The 18,106-nt window shown below is 37.7% G+C and overlaps 1 protein-coding gene across 5 annotated transcripts in view; it reads left to right on the top strand.

The window, feature by feature from the left end:
* The window catches only part of DUS4L (dihydrouridine synthase 4 like), a 38,607-nt gene extending 26,268 nt beyond the window's left edge, over positions 1-12,339 (top strand). For all 5 annotated transcript variants that reach the window (XM_032996232.2, XM_042792206.1, XM_042792208.1 and 2 more), the window contains 3 exons: positions 2,007-2,118; positions 9,840-9,940; positions 11,340-12,339. In XM_032996232.2, the coding sequence (XP_032852123.2) occupies positions 2,007-2,118; positions 9,840-9,940; positions 11,340-11,378 (252 nt within the window). In that variant the 3' untranslated portion in view covers positions 11,379-12,339. The remainder of the gene's footprint in view (positions 1-2,006; positions 2,119-9,839; positions 9,941-11,339) is intronic.
* Positions 12,340-18,106: the final 5,767 nt, after the last annotated feature.

Raw genomic sequence — 18,106 nt, 5'->3', positions numbered from 1 at the left:
AAAGATAATAAAAATAATGTATGAAATCTTTTCTCTTAATTGGTTAGTTTGACTTCTATTGTCAGAGATTGAACCATAAACTACAGTGCAGATATCCAGGGTATGAAGACTTTTACAGCATTCTTCAGTCTGGCACACTGTGGAAAACAAAATTAATTGCAGATGTGTAGAGGTTTCCTTCCAGTTTGTCTTGAGTGTCTATGGTTACCAGCACTGTATTTTTTTTTTTTTTTCAATAAACTTTAGACAGAGAACAGACTCTCAACAAAAAGTACTAGAAGGGATGCAAAAAAATCCACTTGTTTGAGAGGTGTCATAAAACAAGAATCACTAGACTGTGTGTTAGGTATTTCACAAGTTATTAGCAGATCCCAAAATGCCGGGATTTGGTATTTTGTCAAAATGATCCAGATTCCCTCCCTCAGCCATGGAATTTGTCTCTTACTGCATACTGCTGGTACACTTTATTCTTTTTTTTCCTCTCTGCCCTGTTGGGCTTTGGCCAAAAGTCCTCTTCTTGTTCTGCTTTCACATTCTCTTAGCAACACATTCTCTCAGCTGCTCTAAGTGATAGCCAGAAACTGGAAACTGTATTCCTGTCTGTTTCTACTTGTGCGTTTGATTGCATGGTTTGCAAAAACAGTGGTAGCAAGAGATACAGTCAGCATGCTGTGCCCGGATCTCCCCTGTGCTGGAGATGGAAAATGTTCAGAATTGGTCTAACTTTATAGAGACTTAGGTTCCTCTGTGGCTTGGCCCCAGCATTTGTGTTCATTTACAGGTGTCCTTCATAAGACCATCAGAGAGAGGCAGGAGCATTTGCAAATAGGGCACTGGCTGTAAATATATATACTGTAAGTTTACCCTAATGTGCTAGGTCTGTGCTGTCTCCTGTTCAGAGGTTCAGTAGAGCACAGGACTTAAGATAAAAGTTTACAGAAATAACTATTTGTGTATTAATAAAGTGGTGAGCACAAAGTAAAGGAGGCAATCTGTGGCCAATTTCATGACAAATTGGCTATGGTTTTATTACCAGCAACCAAATGCAATCTCTGCTCTTTGGTTAAATAGCTTCTGGAAAATTTTCTTCAGTTCTTTTCTTTGGATTCTTTACCTGTCTTTACAAACAGTTCTGTTCTTTCCTCCTAAAATAATCTTTTGTCTCTTCTGCCACCTGTGCCCTGGTATCACCAGTAAGCTCTGGTATCACCAGTTCACCTAACAGCTGTTCATCTCAGTTATTCTACTTTTTCCCATTAAGCGTTTACCACTTCTTTTGTAATTTTCATAACAGAGATGATGCTTAGTTGGATAGTAGAGGCTGTATGAGCAAAGGGTCTAGTTATGGGGTCTAATCCTTAACATATGATACTTTAAGTCATCAATAGCAATTGTCTTAATGATAAGCATAAATACAGCAGTGCCAACATTTTCAGAGTACAGGAAGTATACTGCTCTAGTGTCTACTATTTACAGGGCTCTTCCTGAATACTTTTCTAGTTTTCTCTTGAATTTCAGTGGAAATCTAAGCTGGATGTTGAGGTATTCTGAAGATTCAAGAAGGAACTGCAAACCTACAAAGGGAGATTTGTGATGTATTACATTATTTAATTCAGAATAAATTATTAGAATAAATTGCACATAAACATGGCAGTGTTCTGTCACTTGCAGTCTCAGCATGTGTTTTCTGGAAAAGCCATTTTTAACCTAAACAGAAGTTGTGGGCCTGATGCAGAGATGCATAGTACTCTTACACAGGAGATAATGCTATACTACTGCAAGTATACCATTACTATCAGCTTAAAACATTGAGCATTCCCCCCCCCTTTTTTTTTTTTTAATTTTGAGGTTTTTTTCTAGAATGACTGAGTATCTGCCTGTGTCATGTTGGCATTTGGTAAAACCTGTAACTCTGCAAGATCAGGACTGGAATTCTCTAGTTGTTTGGCATTAATGTCAGATTAAGGAAGACAAAACTAATTGTAGCAACTGTGTGTTTTTCATAGGCCTTGCGTGAAAAAGGAAGCAGTAGAAGGAAAGAGTCAGCGGAACCAACTGATGAGAAGTTGAAGAAGGAAATTGAACATTTGAAAGCAGAGCTACAGAAGACATCAAATGGTAGATATTTGTTAGGATTTCTTTGCAGTTAAGAAAAAGATTATTTCAGTGATGTCAAAAGTCTATTCTAGGTATAGCATTAATTAACTTCATCAGTTTACAGAACACTTGGCTTGGGGTTTCTTCACATTTGACTAGGGACTGAAAAAACATGCCATTGCCATCCCCATATTTCAGTAAGTGTTCTCATTATGAAAATGTGTATGGTATGATTTGACCACCTTAGTTAAATTGTAATTATTAACAAATAGGACTGATTCATTTAAGTGGTGTTGACTCATCTTCATCAATGGCATGACCAGGATATGGAATCAGTTGCAGGTTGCTTATAGACATTAGATTGATCTTTCATATCATACATATCAGCCACGTTTTCTGTATAAAATGGGGAAGTATGCAGCTGATGTTTTTTTCTATAAGTGGAGTTTCAGTCGGATAGCAGAAAAGTCCTTGACTTCTCAAAGTATTCTAAATTTATGCATTTTCTGCAGTAGAGGTATTAGCTGTTTTTTTTAATATTTTTCTTTTTTTTTCTACAAGGAAATACGCCTTGCAATTTGTAACATAATACTTTTTTTAGCAGCTTCCGTGTTTAAAGTCTATGTTATCAAAACTGCTCTCTTGGCAACCCAGTTTGAGACAGAAGCAGATTTTACCTGTTTGGTTCTGTCTTCTTGGGATCTGTCAAGGTGTGTGATGCTTATGAACACCTGCTCATCTGAAATGAGTGTTTTTAAGATAACACTGCCTGTGACCTTGTATGCCTTAATCAGATGTTCAGACTGTAACAAAATACAAACTTTCATGGTACCTGATAGCATGTTGTCATCAAAACATAGCCCTGCTTTTATATTGCATGGGACTGCTACAAAGCTGTAAGAATAACAACGAATATTTAATGAACCATTTTTTATTGTCCGCTGGGAAGACGAACAAGAACTGTAGAACAGCTGTTTTCAGCTGGGCTTGAAGCAACAAGAATCTTTAGAGAGTCTCATTAGTTCACATTCTCAGGCAGGTTTGATTGTAGGTTTTCCTTCTCCTGCTGTTCTTAAAGGAAGGGGGAAAAACTGCCTTTGAAGTGACAGGATCAATGAAAAACTTAAATGCATATGTTTTATTTAAACTAACTGGTGGTATGTAACACTAATATAATGTAAGCTTTTCAGTCAGGAATGCTAGAGAAAGCTAAGGAATAAATAGATTTACCACATGCTGCTTCAGCTGCATTCTCTCTGTGGGCTGTTGTCTGCCCAAAAGATGTATAAACTAAGGCATGCTGGAGTCTTTTGTTAGGGGGAAGATGGGGGAAGAGGGTCTTTCTAAGGAATGAATAGGAAAATATTTACAACCCTTCCCCTGATGCCATCCCCCTCCTTGCCAAAACAGAAAACCCCATGGTTGCGTTAATTACCATCATCAGCTAGATGGTGTTAAAGTATGTCTATCTTATTTTTTTTGTGAGTTTTCTTATACCTTATTTTGAGCAAACTGATAGCTAGAAAGCTAAAAATACTTTAGAATAACCACATCTGTAGACACAGCTTTTTATGGAGTGTTAGAGATTTAATGTGAATCAAATTTATTGTTTTCTTTTGAAACTTCTGCAATGGAGTAGGTGAATGTTGAGTTTCATGCTCGCTAAGTGTGAGCAATGCATTACAGAAAATCAAAACAGAGATAGAAAAGCTTGGTTTACCTCTTTTTAACAATTTATTTCATACCACTGAGCTCACATGGCTAAAGTAACCTTTCTTTTGTGTCCACAAAGTCCAAGCCATTCAATTTTGGTCATACGGGGGGGTGGGGAGGGGGAAGGGAACGAAGAATGTAGGGGCGTCACCTTGTAATGAAATAAAGCAAAACTAGTATAAAAAGGAAAACTTTACTGGTTTGCTTTTTGGGGTTTTCTTTTTGTTTGTTTTTTAGCTGTAGTATCAGTACACATCATAAATTTGGATTTTATTCTTGTTTGGTTGGGATTTCGGGTTTTATTTTCTGCGTGGATGAAAAAAAAACAAGTATAATGTTCTTCACGGAGCAGTTTCAAATAGCCATTGCTCTCATCTGATACATTTGTTAAGTTACTTATTCAGGGTGATAGGGTGATATATTACTTTATACTAGGCCATGTGTTGAATGGTGGGTTAACTCAATAGAGTGGCACCCAGGAGGAGTCCTAAATGTAAGTCTGTTCCACATTTAAATAACAGTTTAGTATCAAATTAGTGCTGTGACTTCAGGGGAGATTGAAATTTTCTGTAAGGTTTTGATCCAGTATTTACGACTTCTGGCAGAGAAAATACTGTATGTCTCCTCTTTCTGAAGTTCTGATTGAAATTATAGTGTAGACAGTGATTATTGCAGACTTCCAGGAGACCTATCCCTAGTTCTTTAGCTTTCTACCTTTTAGAGGAAATGCAGTCTACCTTTTTATATATATATTTTTTTTTGTCCACTTAACCATAAGTGAAATCCTAAGTTAAAAAAAAAAAATTGCCACCTACTATGCTCTGAGCAGGTGGGAAGGATGAATGAAAATAGAGAACAAAGAGACTGAGTAGTGAAATTGCTAAAATCTGAGGAAAAGTTGGAAAGGAGTGACAAAGATTTCAGCCAAATTTCTTTTCAGACTTGACTTTCCTATCCCCCTTGATGCGTTTTTTTGTTTTATTCTGGAAGTGAATGAAAGGGGGCTGGTTCTTCACCACTTTATTGCAGACCCACATACTGGGGGGTTTTATAGGCACCCAGCAGTGGGGCTAGCACTTTCAGAGCCTAAATCCATTTTTAGCATACCTGGACATGTAATAACATGACTGTTTAGAAACCTTTGGAGATGGTGTTATCTTGTTACACTTTACATTATGAAAAATGTCTCAATGATACCTAGAAATAAATATACATGCTCCTAGAAGCACCCAGTACAGATATGAGAATGTTTTTCCTACTGCATATTAGACATATTTCAAACAAAATGTTGATTTAGATAATTAAAGGCTCTTGGTATAGCTTCTGGTCTCAGACCTATAGCAATTTTCTGAGGAAAGAAGAGATGCTATGATATTTTTTAATTTTGATAGTTTTGAAAATTATCAAAAAACCTACAACAAAACAAACTATCTGCAACTGAACATGATGTCAGAGTCTGAGAGAACTTTCATAAAGCAGCAGTCCTTACAGCAGACCTTGGGTTGGGGGCAGGAACAGAACTTTTGGAGCATTAACTTTCTTTTCTCGCTCACAGATCCCACACTGTGGAAATGCTGATGTGTGAAATGTCCATTTGTTATTATGGGGCCTTTTGGTCAGGAGGGTGACTTATGCGATGCTGTACTGTTTCACCTTCTATCTCAGGTCATTTTTTTGGAGATAGTGTCCTAGTGTATGGTAAAGGCTACAGCTTCATTTACAGAACAACTGGTATTGATCAAGTCTTGCAGCAGAACAAGATCGTTTCTTTGTCTCTGACATTAGGATTTCACTTTGTGAGGTGTGTACTGACTCACCAAAGTAATTTGTGTGCTTTTGAACTTTAATTCAACTTTTTCTGAAAATATTCTCTATGTATTGTTGTCATAGGCATACAGTAGGGCACGAGGAAATTCTGATGAAACTTTTGTGCATCCTTTAATGAGGTTTGTTTTGTGTACAGAATGTGTCACGAGTGCTTTTTGTTTCATGGTTGCATAGTATTACAGGAGACAGCAACAATTCATGTGGAAGGCTGATTTTGAAATAGCTTTTAATTGTTGACTATTCTAGAAAGTGTGCATGTATGGATGTATAGCTCAATTAAGTGCTAAGATTATTAGGTGATAGAAAGATGTTAACAGTATAGACATTGGGAATACATTTCATAGAACTGTTGCTGCCACGGAGAGTTCAGCTCAGCTTTTGTGTTGTCAGGCAGGCTAGTGCCATTTATAAAAACTATAAGTTGAGCTCCACTGAATCATGCAAGTTTTTAAAAATAAGTAAGTAAAAATAAAATAATAATAATAAAAAAAAAAACACACCAAAAAGCCCCCAAACTATTAGCTTCGTTTTGTAAGCTGGGAAGAATAAGAGATACAAGTTAAAAGAATTGCCAATGGTTTCATCTTATTTAGCCAATGGCAGAGGGAGTATTAGAAACAAAATCCATCATGCTTAACCTCACTTTTTAACTGTGAGATCATAACCCTGGTGGGAGCAACGTCACATACAACAAGAGTTGATTCGAAGGGATGGCACTGCATGCAGCAGCCATGGTTTAGTTACACAGGGCCATTTATGGCTTCTGAAGATGCTGTAACATCCCTTTTGTAACAGAATTTCATTTGAGATTGCAAAAGGTACTTAAAGCAAATTTCTGTGTATTTTTTTGGCTCTGACTTCTCTTTTTAAACTTTCTCTGACCATTACATCTTAAGAAGAGAATTCAGAGTTAGTATGGAATTACTTGACTGGACTTGTGTTCTCAGCTTTACAGCATATTTGTTGGCAAACCTCTTGTCCCATCAGGGCCTAAATTCTTAAATGTGAATAGCTCTTTCTCAACTTGGAGAGAGGGATCTTTCTTAGTCTTATATTAGTCCAGAACCTTTGGGTTTTAGACTTGTATTGTGAGCAATGCTAATTTAAGTTTCAGATCATTTCCTTAGTAGCAAGCACTGTAAGTCAAGTGATTTAGTCAGATCAGGACTAGTAGTTGTTTAGGGAAATGCCCAAAGAATCACTGGTTGCCTTTGCCGTTTGGTTTTGTTTTACTATTCTGTTGTCCATCCTTGTTGAAATGAGAAGATAATAGAAATGCTACAGCTACTGGGCTGTGTAACATCTTCAGAACAATTTTATTCCTCATCCTACTTCGACTTTAGAGGAAGTAAACTGTCTATCCTGGAACAGGATACAGAGAACGTGGTAGGGGAAGGACAAGTTCTCTACTTCTTCCAGACTGTACATGTTACATTAGTTTATGGACCTCCAGTCACACATTAAGTGTAAAGGGATAAAGTTTTCCATAAATGTCTTCCACTGATAATCCTGCTCTAAGAATATTCTGTTGATTTTTTTTTTTTTTTTTTTTTTTTTTTTTTTTTAATTGAAGGGAAGGAGTGAAGAGTGGTAGCCCACCTCTCACAGTACTGAGGCTGGTTTCCAGTTTCAGGACTTACTGACTATTCCTCTCAGTAGCATTAACGTAGAAGCAGCATTCTCACCACCTGCCTGCGCATGCATTTACTTGGTAGGAACAATCAGCTGTTGGATTTTGGTTGCTGCCAGTCCAGCTGTTCTGTCTCCGGTGAGGCAAAGTAATAGACCAGATGGAAGCTAGAAATAATAACTGACTGTATTGTGCACACAAAAGATCTTCTGTTTTCTGCTGGATCAGTGTTCATATGATATGATCCATATGCCAAACAATATACCTGTACAATCAACTTGGCTGCACTGCAGTGTTCATGCAACAGCAAAATAGTTGAGCAGCGATGTATGGATGGTCTCCATTGCTTGAGAAGATGACATCCAGGGAAGCTGGCATGCTGGGGAGTTCACGTTGTCAAAGATGTGATGCTCCTTTTTATTGTCTGGCCTCAACAGGAATGAGTCTGAGTTTGGGGTTTTGTTTTGCCTATTGCCAACACAGGTGGAAAGGACAATCTGTTCTTTGCTTTTTCATCTCCTAGGGTTAGGTGAAGTATTCCTGTCATACATCTGTTTTGGTCAAAACATTGAAACAATGCAGTGGCTTGTTTGCTTTCTTAGTTTGCAGATACTTTTAGATATTTTGTTCATGTTTTAAAGATACAGTAATTTTTAGGTGCAACTAAAGCGCTGTGCAGCTGCTTGTAAACGGCTAAATAGTATTAGATCAATAACATTGAATTATGACTTCTTCAGAAATGAGATACTGTTAATTTTTACTATAACTAAGTACAAGAATGTTTAAACAAAGTCAAAATTTATCTTTCTAATTAGCAGTTTCTTGAAGAGGCAAAATGGCATACGCAGATGTTTTTTGTCTACAACTTTAAATTCAGAAGCTTGTAAAATTGTCACAAGTTTATTTTAGAGTGATTTCCAAATTTTACCAGTGAATATTTTAAACAGTGGCAAAGTCAGAGAGAGAGTAATTATGCAGTGGGGTTTGACTTGTCAGATGTGTGGAAATCATGGTTATGCCAAATACCAAAAGCTTTAGAAAATGTTTTTTGTATTGATGCTGTCAAGAATGCAGTAAAGGATGAAGGATATCTGTGTAAGAGTATGGAAATGAAAGAAAGGATATAAAGAGATTAGATGAATTTTTGACAATGTTGGACCCAATAGACATAAGTAGACCAGAATTTAAGGCTAGATAAAAGTCCTATTACTGGAAAACCACTCCTAGTCTTTTAAAATGAGAATTATTTTGAATCTAAGCATTCAAAGTATTAATTAAAAATAGCAGAAATGCTGGGGGAGGGAGTCTTCCTTTTTGCAGGCAGGAGAGCAGTCAAATCTCTTGTGTCCTGATGTTTCAGAAGCTAGCGCCCAAGGAGAAACATGGTTCAGACCAGAGTGCTTGTAGCTAGGTGCTTAACAAAAAACACATCTAGCTCCTTATCTTTTGAGAACAGACTCTTACAGAAATGCTGTAGTTCTTCAGTGTCTTGGAGGTCTCTAGGAAAGACCAGCCTGTCTTGGGGAGCTCACAGTTAAAGGATAGATCCACATTTTTGGAACAAGGAAAATTTAAAATGTTTCTTTTTTTGTTTGTACCATCGAGATTTTTTTTTTTTAAATATGGCAATGTGAGGCAGCCTCATAGGTCATTAACAACACTTCTCTGTTTTAGCATGAATAAATCAAATTTTAGGGTATATCTGTGCTGCTACAGCAGAGAAATACAAAGATACCTAAGATACTCACAGCAGAGGAATATTAAAATGTTTAAATTACCTTACTTGAATGCTTACATAACAGCTTAGGACTAGTGGCTTTATGAAACTTGGGCTGATTTACCCTGCATTGTAAATTAGCCCCTATGGAGTCCTGGGCTGTTTTGTACTGCAGCACAGATGTGTTCTCAGTTTATTGCTATTGAGATTGTGAGTAGAGTAATAATTACTTTTTCTTATCTTAAAAACCTGTTCACAGTTGTCTATCCTACCATCATCATTTCTGCCTTCTCATCCATGAAGTGATGCTTCTAATGAATTAATTCATGCATGGTAAAATATATAACAGGGTGAAGAGGGAGGGTCTATGCTCGTATAATAATGTATTCTCTCTCATCTTTTTCTTTTTTTTTTTTTTTTTTTTCCCCCACATTATATAGACAGCCTCAGTGCTTTGCTAAATCTTGCCCAGTGTTTGAGTTCCGTCTTTGTTCTAAGATGGCTGATAATTTTCATTTTGAGGTTATAAAGTTTTGGTTTTTTAGAACTGTCTTCTGCAATGTGACAGAACACTGTAGTCATCGCTAATTTATCACCTCTGTCAGTAGTTTATTGGTCTTGACCTTACTTTTTTACAGCCCCTTCTTGTTCCTTGTGCTGCTCTTCCTGAACACAAGTTACTCTTTCCCTCCCTGTCCTGCACATCTCTTCCTGCGTCCATCTATGATGCTCTGATTTAAATCTTTTTTTAGAGGAAGGACTGTCTAGTACATTGGAGCCCTAATACATAACTAGGGCTCTGAGGGACTGGGGAATACAAGTAACGATTAAAACACTAATTCTGTCATTTTACAGCTCTCCACAAGGCAAATAATGAAGTGACTGCAGTTAAAAAGCAGTCTGAAGGCCTTAAAAGAGAATATGATCATCTCATGAAAGAATATGAACGGCTTCAGGTAGGTGGTTCTGGATTGTTGTATGAGCACAATGTTCGGAAATTGTACCAGCAAAATTCTTCTTGTTGGGTATTTATTATGCAAGAGAATTTACCAAAATCTTTAGTATATCATAATTACAATGGACAGCACTCCTTAAACTTCATCCAAATAGTAGAATTTTGGTTTTAAAGAACTGGATGGCAAAGCTCTTAGCATTTTCTTTTTCATACTTGAGGTTACAAAGCTCAGGTCATCATTAGACTCTCTTTTGCTGTCACTTGGGAAATAAGATTCAGAGTTCTGCATGTGATCAAACTGAAATCTTGTAAGAAAATGCTAGGAGTAGTGTGTGTGCATGTGGTATATACATAATTTAGAAGAGCAATTTTATTTTGTTTGCTCTTTAAACATACTTTTGCAATACTGGATTATAAATGTTGTAATACTGTTGATATGCAAGAACAGAAAGAAAAAAAAAAAACAAAGCAAAACAAAAAAACAACAAATAAACCAACAAACAGCCTATGTTAAATACAGGCTACTATAAAAATACAAATCAAAGTACAAAATAATAAAAAAAGTGAACATACCAAGCAACAGTTGATTAACAGTTTGACTGGGTTTGCATATGCTTGTGGCTACAATATCCATAATATATTCAGTAATTATTTCTGGTAGAACTGGGACCCCTGACTGTTCTTTAAGTTGTCTGACAGTTGTTTGTATGTTCCATGCCTAATGTTTGTCTTAGAATTCAACCAAAATTCAATAAAAATGAAAGTTAGCCTGTTTACAGGTAATGGTCTTGGGAGAAATTATATGATTGGTGTTAAAATTACGGTGACCTGCTTTTCAGGAAAAGCTGTTTGTTGGTCCTGTATTAATAACATAATCTAAACAAAAAAAAAAAAAAGGCAATTTTGAGTTGGTTATTATATTTTTCTTGTACTCTGTGAAGCTGCTTACTGATTCATAGCCTCACCCTATACTCTTACAGTGATTGCTCAACTGATCTGTGTTCAAATTAAGACCACCGTGCATGTCCTGTCTTTGTTGTGCTTCCCTGTGCAACGAGCCGTAGTAGTCCTGCTGCATTTCTAACAGTCTTGTGGTCTAGAACACACATCCTTACAGTTTTCTGTGTTTACCTCTGAATGGAAAGAACAGAAGGTACTGAGTACACAGTAGATGCAGCTTCTAAGGATAAATCAGTTGATAGCAGAAAATTTTTTCTGCTGAGTTTGCAGTTTGTCTGTAAGCACGTGTTTTGTGGGGTACTCTTGGTGGAACCACAACTTCAGAGGGTTGTATAGTAAACAAATTGGGTATGAACGCAAGAGGGCAAAATGTGGCATATGGAGTCAAGGGTTTCTGATCTTGCCAAACATAAATTATTTTTAATCGGTCTCTTTTTCAGGACCGCTTACATGAAGCAGAAGACAAGAAGGACCTGTAGGTGCAGCTTAGGTGGATGGCATTGGTACAGTTGCTTCAGTGTGAAAAGCCTTGTGCTGTTTAGACTCCTGATGCATATCTGAAACAAAACTTGATTTTTCTGAAAAGCACATGCACTGCAGGTCACTATTCAGATTCCTCTAATATATCTTGGTTGCCAAAATAGTCTGTGTTGCAAATAAAATGTTAAGTGGTTTACCCAATTTACCATGGAGTTTGTCACTACTCTTGTGAGGAGAAATTCTAAAATCTTTCAGTTCTATCTGGAGCAACTTGACTGTTCTCCAAGCTTTTGCCTTCCAGAATGGTAACAGATCATGCACCGTTTGCTGCAGCATTTGAGCAAGGTTGCATATCACACTATATCGTAGAAACACAATTACCTAAACCTCCTTTGCAACACCTGTTTGGAAGCTTCAAAAATTCAATTACCAGTGGGTTGAAAAAGGCTGAAAGCTTTTCATCAGCTATTACACTTCAGTGGAAAATTGAATGACAATCAGTCTAAGGAAAACAAATAAAGAAGGAAAACTGCATTTCTAAAACCATCTCACTAGCTTGTGACTTTCACTTAGCCACGTGGATGAGTGTATTTTAACAAATAAGGATTTGCATGCTCTGGTTTATTTTTCTTTAATATATTGGGTTATTTCAGTTTTCCTAACCAAAGTTTTCTGTTGATTGGTATTAACATTCTGTATTTTTACACTGTTTACATCTGTTTACTCTGTATGTGCCACCTAACTTCTTTCGCCTTGCTAAGTAAAAATTCTTTTTAAATGTAGATGGTTGGGTTTGTTTTGTTTTGTTTTCATGGATACGATACCTCAAATAAATGTGCACTGTTTTGCATAAGCCCTGTTTGGCATTCAGAATGTTGTTTTGAGTTTCTTTTTTGTTGGTTTCAGTTTATATTTGAAAGTTGGATATGTTGGTTATATTAAAGGGATTGTTTAAGTTCATGAGTTTCTGGGTTTGTGTAAATCTCTCCCAATATACTATCTCATCAGAATTAATAGGTATATACACAAAGAACAAAATACACTTCTAACACAGTGATATTTAACTTTTCCTGGAAATACAGACTTCTTCAGATGTGTAGTTTTGATTGCTTTAAACATATTGAGTATTATAAAGCATATTAACGTAGCATATTAAATAGGAATTGATATGTTTTTAAAAAATACTTCATCCTTGCTGAAGTAGTACAGAATGTGTTCTCAGAGATTCTACGACACTAGACACAGAGATGTGTTTATTCATCTCAAAACTTTCAGGAAAAGCTACAGGTTTTAATACCTGCATACACACAGGCTTTGGTGATGTAATTGAATGTTTTGGTTTTGTTTTTTTTTTTTTAACTCTCCAGCCCCTTTCTGAAATATTTAAAATTATGGCGGAATGTTATCTCCAGTCTGAACTAAAGAGTGTGGTTGTAAGCCTTATAGATATAACAGCAAGTGCTCTTTTCAATAACAGAACTAAACACACCTATTGTTCTTTAAGACCCAAAACAAAAGCAAATGTTACATACTTACTGTTATCTACTCATTAAATTTCAAGCATTTCTTCCTATAATGCAAGTAAATATTTAGATATATAATTAGCAGCTTACAATGAAAGACATCATACACTGGACTCTTCATCCCTAAAAATTTCTTAGAAAAAATAACATGGAACAAAAACTGGCTAGTTGTGAATGAACTGACAGTATCAATACTTCTTCAGAAGGAAGTCTGAGTTCTTTATAGTAACTTGCTGTAGAGTATGACTAAAGGGTGAAGGAGCACGTGGTGGTACATTACTGCTCCTTCAGAAGCTGAGGCGATGCCCGGTATTTTTAAATGTGCAATGTGAATTCAATATGTGGTACCTGCACACTGCCCTCTAATTACATCACTTACCTCAGCCGAGCGCTTTCCTGCTGGCTGCTTGGGAGATGAGGATCCACTTGTTGAGAGACCAAAGAGACAACGGCTTAAAACAACAAACCCTGCATACCAGGCCAGAGAATGCTTCCTTAGTTAAAAATTAGAGACTGCTTAAAACCTACAGACTTTCTACTTTGCCTCCAGTCCTTTTGTCTGTCATGTCCATTACCTGTGTCATGTACCAGATTTCCCTGTCGCTGAGTAGAATATGACCATCATCATTTTTCTACTTGTCTGTTGTGGATGGCCACGCACATTTGACTGAGTTGCATTGTCAACATGCTCAGCACTTGGTGTCCCAGATTTGTTCACATAAAAATAATGTTTTGTTACTCAATTTGAAAGTAATTTGTAATGTCTGCTTCATAGAACTGTATTTGTGGAAAGAAAGTGACTCTTCTAAAATTAGAAGTCTAAATAGTGCATCTGGAAATTTCAGTAGGTGGCAAATCTTTCAGAGTATTTTGCATTTGCATTGTTTCACAATACTTAATACATGTTCAGAGTTTGCAGGTGTCTGGGTTGATCAACTTTACATGCAATTTTCTCATTGGTAATGTTTTAAGTTATGGTTAACATACAGGGAAAGAGTAATGCAAAATTTCATGGTTTTACCTGTTGATCTTGCAGGCTGTTTGGTCAGATTTTGGTGATGTTTGCCTGTTTTGTAGGAAAGAGCTGAAAAAAAAGTTAAATCTCCATTAATACTGGTGGAATAAAAATTGCTTCCTGTACTCATGTTTGACAGTTGATTTAATTCTGGGTACGTCTCCAGAAGTAAGAATTTAGAGCTCTTTATACTCTAAGTAATGTCAAAGTATTTGTCTGGTTCTTTTGGAACTTTTTTCCCTCTACGAAAGTAGGAATGTGCATTTTCAGTACGCTGGTGGGGAAACATAGGAGAGAGTATTAATTCTAAAAATAATTGCACAGGTTTAAATGATAGTAGCTTTCCAAAAAAAAAAAAAAAAAGGGTTTTAATGTTTTTTTTTCATAAACCCCTTTTTCTGCTGAGTCAGGAAAGCAGTGAGGTCATGGTGGGTGCATGAGAACTGACCTGAATATTAATAGACCTAGCTACATGCTTCAGTGTTTCCTTAAATGAAAGCACCCTTACCTAGGCAGGATGATTTTCCCTTTTTCTATTTTTGCAACAAACATCTGATAATATGTCTTCTTTAGTAAAATAAACTGTGCAGTCTTTTCTGAAAATGTACCCTTGAACTAGCACTACCTGTATTTGCTGCCACAGCAGCCCCCAGCTATGTAGCCTCATTGAAAAGATAGTGTGCTTTCCTAGCTTTAGAGTAAAAGCTCTTTTTACTCAGCATTGAAAGAACATTTAAGTTTGTTTTTCCAAATGTCAAGTTACTTTAGAAGTATTACATGACTGCCTCAGTTCTCAAGTGTTCCTTGAAATACTGAATTTATTTTGTAAACTCTTTGGGACAGAAACCCTCATTTTGCCTTGCCTGTGGACAGTGTTTATCCCAGTGGCAACTATAATCTGAGTCCCAATGCAACCCGATACAATTTATTTTACAGATAAAGTTATGTTGGAAAGTCAGCTCTCGCTTAGGTCTTTCCAGTCCTGTGCTGAATATTGCTGTGTACGTTAATTGTGTAACATCTAAAAACATGGATCTGGAACTGAGCATCCCGGATTCAGGAATAACGTGGAATATTTTATTTTCTACGACAAAATGTAATCCTTGTGTTTTGCTCTTGAGGCAATGTGTCAATAGGGGCAGGCATTGCAAGTTGTATTTGTGAGGAAAGCAGAGTCCCTCTAGGTTTGTGTCCGTCACTCAGAAATACAACTGTGGTCTGTAGAAAATTGCTATTAACACCTGCAAGTGCAAATCTGCCCTAAAAGGGTGTCGCTGTTCCACCTCCAGCTTTGTGAGAGCTGAGAGGAGGGAGGAGCAGGCTACACTCCTACAGACCAGGACTGTATGTCCTAGAGGATTCTCTTCTGAACTCTACAGAGGTGGTCTCAGTCTCTATATCAACACAGCCAAGTCTGGGATGTTCAGATTCTCAAACACACCAGGGTTTAGTGAGTGGGAGCCAACCCCCTCTGTTTAGTGGCCAGGGGGAGTTAGATACTAGTGCTAGCATGTCCTTTGGAAGTGAGGAGATGCCAAAGCCAGCTACTAGGGAAAATGAAAATGGGAAGCATCTCTCAAAACTCACTTGTCTGGAAATTGGACACCAATTGCAGCTGTGATAAAAGTACGTCTGCAAGACTTGCCACTTCAGCTATGACTATCAGTCATAGCTTAAATCCTTTCCTTTATTCTGCTGTCTGAGATCAGACTGTCTGTGTAGTCTGATTGGGTTTACTCTTCTCTTCAAAAACACAGTCAGCAGGGCAGTAGTTTTGGTGATAATTGTGTCTTGTGAGATAGTTTAATAGCTGCTAACCTAGAAAGCGGGACCATGTTCTACATCTTAGCCTGAAGTTTAAATCCGTATTCCCTTACTACGGAAGAAGAAACTAAGTTGGCTGGGAAGGTGCTAAACTGCTCCTTTTGAGTTTAAGACAGGGTACAGAAAAGAGACAATGTGAGAGGAAGGAAGAGAAGAACTGTTATTCTTGGCCAGTAAGGACAAAATCTTAGGCTTTGATTCTTCTCCAGACATGACTTCGGCATTTAGAGTTAAGGACTTGGGAACAGAGCACACAGTGATGCTGTAGGCAGGGACTTGGAAACAGGCTGTGTATCCATCCCAGGTTGTTTATCTTGTACCAAGTACAAAATGAACATGAACTAATTAGGCAATAGTAGCAAATAATAATGTGAACAAAAGGATTTTGAAGTTCGATGTAGCTTTCAAGCTAGCAAAACAAAACAAAAAAATCATCCTGAGTGGGGTCAGCAACATCACAGCTTAGAAACTCATTGCTTTCCATCTCACACAGATGGAAAGCGATGTATGGGATCTCTGTGTATGGGATCCACTCTGAGCTAGGGTTTGCATTATTTATCCTCTTGCTGAATTTTCTTTTCAAATTCTGATAAGTGCATCTTGTTACACAGATGGAGCTTTTTTCTTTAAAACTCTTGTCCTCAAACATGCATACTTCTCTCCTGTCAATACGCATGATCCTACAGAGTTCTCATCTGTCTATCATCTGCTGATGATCCTACAGCATCTCACCACCTGCCATGCTGAACCTTGGAGTTCCACACAGGTAGATGTGCTGCAGGAAATTAATTTGCAAGGAGTGTGTTACAGCCAGTTCAGATTCTTCTGACAGTAGTCTCCCCGTGTTAATTACCATGTTCAGTACATTTTTCTTCTTGATATTATCCAGTTCTCTTTTGTGGTTTTGTTGGTATTCTAGGAGAAAATAATATGTAATACACATCCAGTCCTGAAAATTGAGTTTAATGTTGTAAGTGTAGGATGTCTACGTTGGGTTCCTGCAAATGATTTTGCTATTATTCTTTGCTTTAATGATTAACTTAGAAGTAATTGTACCTTGTGGATTCATTTAACTGTCTTTGTATTAATTTCAGAACCTAAGAAGATGTTACCACAGCAGCTTTTCAAAGTTGGATTTCAAAACTACTTTTCACGCTATTCCATTTTTATCAGGAGTGGATTCTAACTCAATAGACTTCTCAGTTTTGATGCCAGCTCAGTTTTATCTGTGTGCTTTAGTATATGTCTAACTGAATCAAGCCACTCTTCTGTTTTCCAACATTAATTCCATTTCCCCGTAGTATTATCCACTAGCAAAAAAAAAAAAAATCCAAAAGGTTTCCCACTCTGGAGTGAGTAACAGGTACATAAGACCACTCTCCTTGAAACACAAAGTCCTACCACTAGACATTAACTCAGCTTTTACTCACGCCAGTGCCATGCTTACAAGCTTTTACAAGACTTTGGGACTTGGTTTGGGAAGCTGGCTGTTTTACTGCCTGATACAACATTGCTCAGATCGAAGCATTTCAGCAGTTTGCCTAGACATTACTTACAGTGCAGTGTCAGGGGAAGACTGTTGTAGAATTAGAAAGCCAGACCTGTGTTACACTATAAAATGTACTTTCAGCAAGTAGCTTCTTTCCAGTTTAGCAATGCTGGCTTCAACATGCCCGAAGTTAGGACTACACTAGAATGCTTTGAAACCAAGGCCATTGAGAATATCCACGGCTGAGTAGTTCATTGAACAAATATTTTATTTGATGCAGTACTCTCAGCATGTGCCCTCAGTGCCTCTTTGGTGTTAGTTGAAACATTAGCACTGATCCTAAATTTGAAACATCTCCCAAGGTGAGGAGGACACATGGTTCACTTTGCTTCTGCAAGATCTTTCCTAGACTGTCCTCCATACATGATATGTATGTACTTAGTGTGCAGGGTAGACTTTTTCAGCCCCAGCCCTATCTGTAATCCTAAATTACAGCAGGGCTGCCAAGGAGTTAATTTCCTCCAACTCCCCTCAGGCAAATGAGAAGCTGCAGCTCCAGGCCACCTTCTGTCATTTCAGGTGTGACGCAAAGAACCCACGGGCTCCAAAACACTTCTTCCCACCGAGACAGCTGGGTGAACCAAGGGGCAGTTCAGAGGGCTGATGCAGCTTATCGGGTGTTTGTATCTCTGCATGGAGCCGATTCCCAAAGCTTGGATCGTGGGATGCAGCAGGGCTTTGGAAACTCAGAGGTTTCTGTGTGGGCCAAGCAGCGCATGGTGCAACCAGTCCTACCTTGTCCCCTCAGGCTCATCTTCGCAGCGAGCAGGGCGGCAGGCCGCCGGTGGGCAGGCGGCTCCTCAGGGCGGCTGGTGG

This window comes from Tyto alba, unplaced genomic scaffold, assembly GCF_018691265.1.
Source record: "Tyto alba isolate M040663 unplaced genomic scaffold, T.alba_DEE_v4.0 Super-Scaffold_2, whole genome shotgun sequence".
Classification (NCBI taxonomy): Eukaryota; Metazoa; Chordata; class Aves; order Strigiformes; family Tytonidae; genus Tyto; species Tyto alba.
The sequence above is the reverse complement of the archived record's forward strand: the minus strand, read 5'-3'. Positions and strand labels throughout refer to the sequence as shown.